The sequence below is a fragment of the Blastomyces gilchristii genome (genome assembly GCF_000003855.2).
Source record: "Blastomyces gilchristii SLH14081 genomic scaffold supercont1.2, whole genome shotgun sequence".
In the NCBI taxonomy this organism is placed as follows: domain Eukaryota; kingdom Fungi; phylum Ascomycota; class Eurotiomycetes; order Onygenales; family Ajellomycetaceae; genus Blastomyces; species Blastomyces gilchristii.
In genome coordinates this window covers 6,284,077-6,294,971 of record NW_003101681.1, presented here as the reverse complement: position 1 = coordinate 6,294,971, position 10,895 = coordinate 6,284,077, and the positions used below count along the sequence as shown (strand labels likewise).

The 10,895-nt window shown below is 49.1% G+C and overlaps 2 protein-coding genes and 1 non-coding gene across 3 annotated transcripts; 1 reads left to right on the top strand and 2 right to left on the bottom strand.

The window, feature by feature from the left end:
- Positions 1-71: 71 nt before the first annotated feature.
- BDBG_16426 lies at positions 72-160 on the bottom strand. The gene has a single exon. It is a non-coding gene; the product is annotated as a tRNA-Pro (tRNA).
- Positions 161-218: 58 nt separating this feature from the next.
- Positions 219-7,528, bottom strand: BDBG_01576 (septation initiation network scaffold protein cdc11). Its single transcript, XM_031720396.1, has 3 exons — positions 6,607-7,528; positions 2,308-6,523; positions 219-2,232 (listed from the first exon to the last, which is right to left on the bottom strand). The coding sequence occupies exons 1-3, from the start codon at positions 6,893-6,895 to the stop codon at positions 879-881; spliced, it is 5,859 nt and encodes a 1,952-aa protein (XP_031576566.1). The 5' UTR covers positions 6,896-7,528; the 3' UTR covers positions 219-878.
- Positions 7,529-7,573: 45 nt separating this feature from the next.
- Positions 7,574-10,699, top strand: BDBG_01575 (uncharacterized protein). Its single transcript, XM_002628621.2, has one exon. The coding sequence runs from the start codon at positions 7,957-7,959 to the stop codon at positions 10,288-10,290; it is 2,334 nt and encodes a 777-aa protein (XP_002628667.1). The 5' UTR covers positions 7,574-7,956; the 3' UTR covers positions 10,291-10,699.
- Positions 10,700-10,895: the final 196 nt, after the last annotated feature.

Genomic DNA, 10,895 nt, shown 5'->3' with positions numbered 1-10,895 from the left:
AGAAACACAGAGAGTTGAGGGAAAAAAAAATGCGATTTAAATAAGATTAAATAAAAACTTAAAAAAAAGAGGGGTCCTGCCGTGATTCGAACACGGGGCCTCTCGCAGATCAGGATGTTGTGAACCCAAAGCGAGAATCATACCACTAGACCACAGGACCAGCTGTTTCTTAGTAAGTGTCGTAAGAAAATGAACTTTATTCCAAATCGAGTTGTGAACCCACTTTTTTTTACGCATGTTGATTATTGATCAACCTGATTTTTTTTTAAAAAAAAATTGTATTGGCTTCGAATTCCGTTTTTTAAGATAACCTAAGTTACTTGCCTAGTTGGAAGGGCTATTGTCTTGATACCGTCCCGGTTCGGCTGTAGCCAAGTTAGAAATGCACACTGCTAGGCAAATATACATAAATATCGTAGTGTAAGTTTCAATCAAGGTCAAAGTTCATTATCAACAACCAACTAGCCAGCAAAACACAAATTTCAAAATTAAGACGGGGACAGCCTCATCGTGCCCAGAAATTCAATTCGACAGAAATAAGCGGAAGTGAAAAAAAAAAAAAAGAAGAAGAATAAAAACCCATTGAACGGTCCAAACCCACACACGCTATATGCAATTTAGAACAGGGTATTTAGAGAAGAGGAAAAAAAAGAACCCCCCCCAGAAGAAAGCCAAACAAACACCAGAAATAAAAAGGGAGAAAGAAAGGCCCAAACACCATAGAGATAAACAGGGAAACAAATCTCAAAAACCCTACCGTGCCGCCGCAGTCCGTAGCTGAGAGACCTGATAGGAATGGAATGATATGAATGAAAGCAAATCTCACCTGGTAACTCCAATTGAAGCCAGAGCAGAATAACAAGAACAAGACAAGAACATCACCTATCAATCTGCTCCGCCACCCCGCTCTTCTGCTTCTTTTTCTTCTTCTTCAAAACCCCCAACTCCTCCAACCGCCTCCACACCTCATCCTTCCTCACATACCCACTTCTCCACTTCTCACGACCGTCACTACTGCTACCACCAGCACCCTCATCCCCAACATCAGCCACGCTCCCCCCTGCACAGCCATTCACAATAGGAAGCCCATTCAACACCCTCAATCTCCCCGCCGCCGCCGCCAGGACCATAAGTTCCACAACTCTTCTCCGCAACCTTGTCGCCTCATCTAGGTGCACGACATACTTGCGATCCGCAATGACATTTGCCGGAGGCACGGTGTAGTGGTCGTCGATCTCAATCTCAACCCCAGCCCCAGCTTCAGCTTCATCCTGATTATGAACCTCATCGCCGAACCCCTTCCGCGCGATATTCGTACAACTACCTAAAGTTGGGAAGCCCGTATCATCTTCATCCCTATCATCCCTTTCACGGACCTGCAACTGCCTCTCGTCTCTACCGTGCCCAAGCCCCTGACGATTTTTAAACCTCCGTCTCCCCACGTCCCCATCCCCAACAAGCGCCCCTTTCTCATCCCTCCACACCCTCCCACTCCCCGTAACAGGCGCCGGATAGAACCCCACCGTAATCGGATTCCCTCGTAAATCTACATCACCCAGCGCGCCGCAGCGGCCACCAACGGATCTCAGAACCTGACAGAGCTTCCGAAGTCGCGCGATGCGATTCCCGACTAACAATACGCGACCAAGCCGCGTCAGCCCGTGCAACTCAGATATATCGGAAAGCGCATTAAAGTTAAGATTCAAGACGCGAAGGTTTGGGAAACTTGTGCCAAAGGTACTGGGTAGGCTTTCTAGGGCACATGAGGCAATGTCGAGGTACTGTAGGCTGGGGACGCTAGCAGATGGGGCGAGGAGGGCTGACGAGAGGTGGTTGGACGATAGGTATAGTTTCCGGAGGGACGCGGCTGCACTGAGTTGGAGGTAGATAAGGGGAAGTTGGTCGTTCTCAGATTGCTGAGGAGAAGATGGCAGTGTTTGTTCACGAAGGGATAAACAATCCAGATAATGGCATTGATCGAGACCGCTGATCGTGGAGAGGTGATTCCTGTCTGCATAGAGGAGGTGGAGGTTAGGAAATTTCCCGATATTTAGCTTCTCTATGTTATTGTTCGATAGGGTGAGCGAATGTAGGCAATGAAGGACTTCCAACGATTCGAAATGCCGAATACGATTGCCTCGAAGGTCTAACTTTTCGATAGTTTTGATGAATCCAATGTTGCGTACACTCGTGAGGAGATTGTCACGCAAGTCCAGCTTTATCAACCGCGTCCTTAATTTTAAATTTCCATTAACAATCCACATCATTTCTGCAATATTTAGACTGGGAAATAAAAAATAAACTTACAACTCCGCTTCGCCAAAGTCAATCTCACCAATCAAATTCCCCCTCACTTTCAACGTCAACAAGCCATTTAACCCCATAATGCCACGAATATTCCGAATGCGATTCCCATCGGCCTTCAAACTCCTCAGATGAACAAGGCCCGAAAACGCATCAAGATCCTCCAACTTATTTCCTGACACATCCAAGTACTGAAGATTAGACAGATGGCCCCACGCCGTTAAGTTGGACAAGTAGTTGCGCGGGACCCTCAACGTGCGAATACTTGAGGGGACGCCGCTAACCTGGCCAACATTGTTGTCAGATGCATCAAGCTCCTCGAGTCGCGAGCAGAATTCGTTCAGTCTGTGTAGCGTTATCAGACCTTTCCCGCGAAGGTTCAGCTGACGGAGATGTTCCCAATATGGTTCGTACGGCTCTGTGTCAGTGATGTGCTTAATCAAATCTTGGGTCGCCAGAGTATATGTCCCGTGGACCTGCCTGAGAGAGGTCGGATGAGTCCTTTCAGCAACGTAACTAACATCAAGCCGCATAGACTCATCGATTTGATGAAGCGTAAAATCCGACAGCGACGCAAGCTGGAAGCTGTAACTGGCATCCATGTTTGGGCTCCCTTGTAAAATCATTGAGCGGTCCTCATGTCCTAGAGCCTCGATAACAGAAAGGCCATGATGTTGGGTGTGAGGGTCATCGTTGGCCGAAACTTCAGTTTGCTCATCGATCCGGGAGATACGCCTTCCCCTGAAAGTCCGACTACCGAATGAACTATTCTGGCGCGAAGAGTTCCGGAACGGCGAGCTTTGGTTGTAAGGGCGCGGTAATACACCCGGATGGTTCTGGGAATCCCTGAAGTGACTAGATCCGTAGCGGTCATGCTGCACAGTAGATGGTAACGCGTGTTCCGGGTCGACTGGACTCAGCGAGTCCTCCCGGTACGCCACATGAGATACCAAAGGGGATGAGAACGAAATGGTAGCTACCCTACCACGTCTTTCGCCGGGGGGAGGCTGTCCATTACCACCCTTCTGACAATTTCCCAAATCATTAGTCTCAGCAGGCTGAGGAATACCTACTAACTCCTCACTACCCCAAGACGTAGCCCTGGTTTCTGGATTGGGACAACTCGACGTAAACCGCGTAGATTTCGATTGCACGGAACTCGTTTCAAAACGTCCGCCGTCTCGGGTATTTGGTCGGAAATCAGTAATATGCTGGCGATTTCCCGCGTCGGTCTCCTCATCCTGTTGCCGTGGCGGCCGCTGGTTACACTCTTTTTGACCATCGTGCCGGCCTTCACCGAAACCACCAGTCATCGAAGAAAATTTCCCCTTCGCCGTCGCCGGCGATGAAAATGTCTGCGCAGCCATGAGCTCTTGCAACTCGTCAACACTAAGGTCGGGAATATCCTTGAAGGGGTCTTCTTCGCTCATAATGACGTCTTCTTCCACCGCCTTCGACGCTGGAGGTCTTTCCTCGGCATGCATCATCCCGTCTCTACCCTTCACCCATGCATGCGCTGAGCGGTCATAAGTCATCGCACCAACCTGCTCGGGGATCAAGTGAGCTATCATATCCGAGGATATAATACCCTTAGCCCCGGAGCCGCTCGAGGAGCCCCGGGAAGATCCTGTGGGTAATGAGCTTCTAGTCGACCTGAGTGACGATATTTCCCGTTGGGAGGAGGGGCCGCTATGACCATTAGAACCGTTGGATAAATTCGATGATGAGCTGGTTGCCCTCTTCCCTGAGGTTGACCGCCCACGAATACGTATGTTCTTTGGGCTGCTTTCCACACCATCGCTCTCACCCTCCTGCCGATGAATGGCATAAGTAGCCACATTCTGTTCCCGATCAAGGCGCAAAGACATCACCGATCCCCCCATATAAAGCTCAAAGTCGTCTTTGTCCTCAAACTTCTTTAAATGGCTCACTATACGCGGATGTTGCGTGCGTGGTTCGTGTAATCTGCGAAGATCAACGGTCCCCTCGCGGCTTGGTGGTCTTGAAAATGCTTCCTGTGTCGACTCCTCTTCCTCCTCTTCAGCATCATCATAGGAGTAGTCTACATCACTTGCAGCATCACTCAAATGGTTAGTCTCTTCAACGCTCGATAAACCATGATTATGCTTGCCGCCTCCTCTGGCACGTATTATGTCCATTATCTTAGTGGCTTCGTTCAAAAAATCTTGTGTGGTAATTGATCCTTTCCTACTATCGTCGAAGACATGGCTCGGTGTTGCGATAAAGGAGAGCTTCTGTTCGGGTTCATTCTGTTCGTATTGGACGGCATTGAGGGAAGCTGATGGTTTGCTAGCATGTTTGGTTTGAATTTTTTCTTTGTTTCCAAGCTGAGACCTTATCTGCGAGGGAGTTGGTGTCCGGGGACGTGGTGGGAGTTCTGAGTCACCATTGTCGCCTGCTCGCAGCTGACCTTCATTTTGATAGTTTTGAATGTTATAGCTGGCAGAAAATTGAGTAGATTCAAGAAGAGATGACGCCAGAATCTGATTATTAGGATCGATATTCTGTAGTGTCCTCCTTCTTTTTCGACAAGGATCTTTCGTCGGACTGTTAAAAACCCTCTTCGTCTCGCTCTGCCTAAACGGATTTGATTCACAATTTTCGTTTACAACTGCTGCATCGTCGGCATTGGTTCTCAACTTCGTCCTAACTGCTGCAGCTGGAAACGCATTAGCCGGAGAGGAGGCGAATGGATCATTTTCCCATCTCGCTGATTGAATTGGGCTTTGCTTTCCAGCCTCCCTTCTTCGAGATGGACGACCTGATGGGCTTTTCCCATCCTCGTTCGTAATTACCAGAGAAGGGGCAGGGAGCAGACTGAGACCCTCGACTCGTTGCTCTGATGAACCGGGAATGTTTGGGGCCAGGTGGTCCTTTGGATTGGTCGGATTCCGATTCTTTGCGCGGGACGACCTTGTGGGAGTGTCGCGGCCACTTTGAGAGGATAATGTGGTTCCTGCTTGGTTGGGATTACGGCGTGAGGTCGGTCGGCTTCGGCTTCGGCTTCGTCCCTTTTGACGGGTTTCTGTGGGTGATGGGGTTGCTTCACCTGGACCATTATTAAACGTCTCTTCGAATTGGCTCATTCTCCGTAGTAGCTTGTTGCTGGTGAATGTGTCGTACTCCCCAAATAACTTCAGCGGGCTTCCAGATGACCTTGGCCTTGAGTCGTTCGTTTCACGACGTGCCCGATGTGGAGTAAGGAATTGTTGAGGGGGGGGTTCCTGCTGCTGATGTGAACTGAACATTCCTCTTCGCCTATCAATCGGTGGAGAGCTTCTGATTTTTGAATTAGATAGGAAAGAGGAAGAGTGGAGAGGTGAAAGGAGGAGAGATGTTGGTGATAGCTGGCGACGGCGAAAGGACCCATCGTTGGAATAGCCACCACGACGTGTGCTCACGAAGCCACCACCAGTGGAGCCGAAATCCATTGTTCCGACAGATAAGTCTTCAGGTAACGATTGGCTAGTCATTTCGATAGTGTCATCCGCTCCTCCCGTGATCGTGTGATTATCTCGACGACTGAGGTAACTGCAATCATCACCGGCAACTGAATTTCGTCTGCGAGAATCTGAGAATGTTTCTTTCAAGTTAGAATTTCTTACTTCTTCGAGGAGCGATTCAAAAATTTCTCGATTCGTGTATTCGCCAGCGGTGTCGTTATCGTCCCTGGAGAAGAGGATCGGAGTAATTTCCTCATTGCGCAGTTCTTCCCTACCGCTCACAGTCCGTGATCTGGGGTCAAAGCTAACGGTGCCATTCGCGGGAGCATCGCCGCCCAGCCAGCATTTGGCGTCGTCCAACGATGTGCTATATTTCTCTATGCTATCCTGGCTATCACTGGCAGAATTTTCGATTCTAGCTCGGGCGTCATCCAAGTCATTCGGTAAGATATCTGGCTGCTCGCCTCTGGACGAGCTAGAACGTGGCAGAGACCATGGTCGATTAGCTTGTGTGTGCACGGAGGTAAAAAGATTTGACCGTGCGTTCGATTCGGTATTGGTGGGTGGCGGTCTAAACACATTCTCCAGTTCCATGGGGCCGAACAAATCGCCCCCTTCTCCCATCGGAGCTTCACCGCGAGCAAGACGTTTTTTCCATTCCGGAGTGTTGTCTTCTTTGGCATGTTTACTCTGCGGTCTTATATGCATGGTAGAACTTTCGACGGGTGTATTTTCTGATTGCACTTGTACGGACACTGTAGTAATGTTCCAAAAAAAAAACATCGTTAGTTACATGCCTAAGTCAAAACTTGGTTTCCTGTGGTACGAGTCAGCTTGCCTTTGGGACCAACGCTCGAGGTGAAAACATTGATCATGGAAAACGTGTGATTAGACGAGACATTGCTATTGCCTTCGAGGTCTGATAGTCGGGAAGGCTCCGACGTCTTGCGCAAATGTCTGAAGAAGAAGGAAGGTTTGTTATGTGACGACGAAACACTGGTGGGTGGAGAGGCAGACAGGCCGCGCGACGAGCGTTTGAAGGAGTTGGAGATGCGGTCGCGCAGGGAGGAGGTTTGGGAAACCCAGTCCTCGGACAGTCCATCTAACCAAGGCTGTTGTTTACTCATATTGAGCTTGATCCGGATCCGGCGTGTTTAGTTGGAGGTAGATTGTTGACAAGAAGCGCTCTATTGTGAAGGTGGTAGAGAAGTATGCGATCTGGGAAGGGTAGGGATTGTGGGGGAAGGATATATTAACATAATGGTTTGTTAATAAATATACGTTTGGGGGGCGAAGATCTATGTACTAAGAATGCACCATTCAGTCAATAAGGCGAAATTGAGGATAAGAGATGTTGTTGAAGTTGTTGGAGCGTCGAAGTGTGTGTGCGGAGAGTTTGATATCGATGATGCTTTGGTGTGGGTTGGTTAGGGGCTAGCGGCGCCAAGAAAACAACAACATCCTGCCTAATGCGGCAATCAGCGGCCCGGAACAACAGATGTGCCGGGCCCCTTTCAGCCCTGTGGAAGGGGTGGGTGTGGTATCTGTCGGCGGCTATACGGAGTAACGTACTATGTAAAGAAAAAGATCCCCGATTGATGACACTGCTGGCCGTTACGAAGTATTGTCGCGAGAGATCAAGATAAGTGAGATAAGGTACGGTAATGAGAGTTGTTTAGCTGAGAGTATTATCGTGTATATCAAACAAGCCCTGTTAACTAAATGCTACTTCATACGAAAATATTACACCACAATTATAGGATTACAATCACATCGTTTGCATGTACCGGAAACGTTAAGTTCTGCTTCAGTCTGCATCCCGATCGGCCCGGATAAGCGCTCTTATCCTGGCGCCGTACCTTGGAACAGGCAGACACACGTGACTGGTTCATTGGCCTGGCAACCAGCCGCCGCTCTCCTGCTTCCACGCTTAACGCGTTAAGTGGGACACGAGATCTTGTGACTTGGAGCTCTGGCCGTCGCTTGCTTGTCACTTGTCAGTGAATCAATAGTTTCACTGTTCCGCTCAGCCACCACCAAGGCCACAGCTCCCCTGAAGAGCAGGCTTCAACACACCAGCACAAGCAAGCAAAACTATAAAGCTATCTAGGTAACTCCAAATGCCGTCCTCGACGTCCTGTCGTTGTGTCTCTCTCCTCTCCCGTGGCTCGTCCCCTTCCTGGAGGCCATGGTTTTCAAGCGCCATACCACTCCCCTGCACTTCGAAACCCTGCCTGCGCTACCCTCAGAGCTGCTGAGTGAGTTTTCTGATAGCGATGATGGGTTGGATGATGCTGCTCGAGCTGCAAAACGAAGGAAAATTGAAAGGCTTGGCCAGGACTACCTGGAGGGAAAGCCTTTGTTTATCTTATCCGCTGGTTTAAAAGGCCCCTTGGATAACGGATGGATGAACCCTTGGAAGAGGAATAGGGGAAAGGACAAGAAACCACAACGAGGAGCATCGTTATGGAAGCAAGGTAGGCAAAAGGACTTCAGAAATGGCATATCGAATTCTGGAATGGTCTCATCCGAGGCTACGTCAAAACCCCTCGAACGCCGCATGAAGCCTTCTCCCCAAGTTCTTCGTCAGGGGAGCGGCTTTGAATCTTCTCTCGACCTAGAGCCTGTGCAAGCACAGCGATCCGATCAGCGGCAAAGGAAGTCGGGTAGTAGGGGCAGAGGACAACTCGAAACGGATATCTTTAGCGCACGAAAAACCCCTTCAAATAGTATATTCTCAAAACCACGAGCAGTATCCGCCCGAGTTAATTCAACAACAGCCGAACAAGCTCCTCGGTCTGTATCCGCGTCCACATCACATCGTTTTTCAGTTGACAGCAATAATAGTTGGTTGAAGACGGACGAGAAGAGACTACACCCACAAGCTTATGAACGTCCAACCGGCTCCAGTCCAACCCCTGGCTATCGCTTGCGCTCTCCTGCGAAACTTCAGCAGGATGGAGGATTGCAACACAATAGCAAAAGGCCGAGGGTGGATGATTTTATTGGTGATAACAACAAGAACTACACACCTCCTCGCATTTCGTTTACGCCTATCAACGGACATGGAGCGTTGGCCCCCTCGTCACATAAAACTATTAGAGAACCTCGCCGTGAAGACCCTCACCAATCTAGGAAGAGCTCAAAGTCGCCGGGTGGCCGCTCGCGCTTCTCGAAACCCGGGAAACCAGCTTCTGCGTTCACAGGAATTCCCAACCGTAATGAAAAGGAAGTGGTTCATGTGAAGAGGAGCTATAAGTCATCTACGATTATGCAACCCTCAGGATCCCTTCAAGTTGTACCTTCTACTACAGACCATTTCCTAGAGTCCGAATATCCGCACCCTGGCAAACCGGCATCTAGCGTGGATACAATTTCAAACTCCAATGGCAATGTCGAACATTCCAAACGTCATCGATCTCAGGTATCTCGAGATAAAGCTCAACCGGAAAGCAAAGATGAGAATCCAAACAACAATAATAATAGCTCCCACACTTTGCCGCTAGATCCAACCCCTAATGGAACGCATGGCTTGCAAGACAACCTGCAAACTCTGAGCAACATGACAGCGTCAGAAGGCCTACCCTCCGCTCAAATAGTCCCAGACTATTTCAAGTTCCCAATCCCGACTATGTCTCTCCATTCCACGTATTTTTCGGCAGGCTACCCTAGTAGTGCTAGACGTAGTCAGAACGGCGGATATGAGGAGCAGGTATCGACTCTGGCAATACAGGTTACGAAAAAGGCACAAACTAATAACTCCTCGAAGGTAGTTGTAACTGGCGAACCAGCCAAGCCCTCACATCTATCCGACACCAGCATTTCGAGTCGGCAGGCGAACAACCACAGCCAAGATGCCATCACGCCATTCGATTTTAGCATGGTTAAAAGGATAAAGCCCGGGAGAAGATCTGAAGCAGAAGCGGAAGCAATAGTTCCGCCTGGTAAAGGAAAGGACGAACAAAAGGAAGGACGAATCCGAGCTAGAAATTCAGACATCCAGAATGATTCTTCATTATTCTCCTCGCGCCCTCGAAACCAGGCACCATCATTCTCACTCTCGCAAAAATCTACATCTAGTCGACGTCATCGCGAAAATAGCTTCGCCAACGGGTCTACCTCTACCAATGCTCACAAATGTACCGCTTTACCTCCACCCTCCCTTCCAAACCGCCCTTCCAACACATCCAGCACCAACATCCCGGTCGCGCCACCTGGCGAAGCACAGAGCCATGACGCGGATTCCACGATCCTCCCCTTCAACCTAACCGCTTCCACAAACGACACACGGCAGTACCAAGAGGGCCAGGGCCACGCACCGGGCTGGGATAATTTCGACCTCAGCCAGGCGATTGCGGACGCAGGAACGTTTTTGGGGAGCTGGGATTTTGAGAAGGTGGATCTTGAGAGGATTAACCACAGTAATAGCGTGAAACGCCTTAACAGCATCACCAACATGGGGAATAGGAATAGCCGTAACACCAATGAAAATAGCCATGGCGCCGGTGCTAGGAATGGCTAGGAGTGGGATACCGCTGCGGTCTCCTTCGCTAGGCCCAAAATCGCAGTCGATGCTGAGGTCGAATATGCCTCGACTGTGACAAGGGTGGGAATTTCCCCGTTTCCTTTACTCTTTTGCTTAACATTTAGTCGTTGGAGGAGCTCTATATCTATTTCCAAGTTTTCTGTTGAGTTGAGTTTGTTTTATTGGCGATAGAGCGTTGAGCACACGTGCTGTATAGAGTCTACATATTAACGCATAAGATTGCATAGCGTAGCATATACCAATTAATAAGTCAATATTGAAGAGTTCCAGGGAAGAAAGATTTGGGGAGCGTTGGTCTCCTTGCACGGATTTATCAGATCTTTTTTTTACTTTTTTCATCCTTAGTTACATATATTTAAACAATTGCTTCTTCAACATCATCCCAACATAGAGTTCTTTCAATGCCTTTGAAGTGATTAATGTCCTTTTTGATATTGTCACAAACAGTGGTTGAGCCACTAGCCACACCTTGGCCCGCTGTGGTTAGATTATTTAAGCTGCCTGGCCTGGACCAGCGCGGGACCACATCGCCAGCTGCTGCATCCGCGTCATTCGCCATCTCAACATCTGTCTTCCATCGA

Coding starts and splice junctions, on each gene's coding strand:
- BDBG_01576 (XM_031720396.1), bottom strand. CDS start 6,895: ATGAGTAAACAACAGCCTTGGTTAGATGGACTGTCCGAGGACTGGGTT. Junction 6,524..6,606: donor CTCGAGCGTTGGTCCCAAAG/GCAAGCTGACTC, acceptor ACATTACTACAG/TGTCCGTACAAGTGCAATCA. Junction 2,233..2,307: donor GACTTTGGCGAAGCGGAGTT/GTAAGTTTATTT, acceptor TTTAAAATTAAG/GACGCGGTTGATAAAGCTGG.
- BDBG_01575 (XM_002628621.2), top strand. CDS start 7,957: ATGGTTTTCAAGCGCCATACCACTCCCCTGCACTTCGAAACCCTGCCT.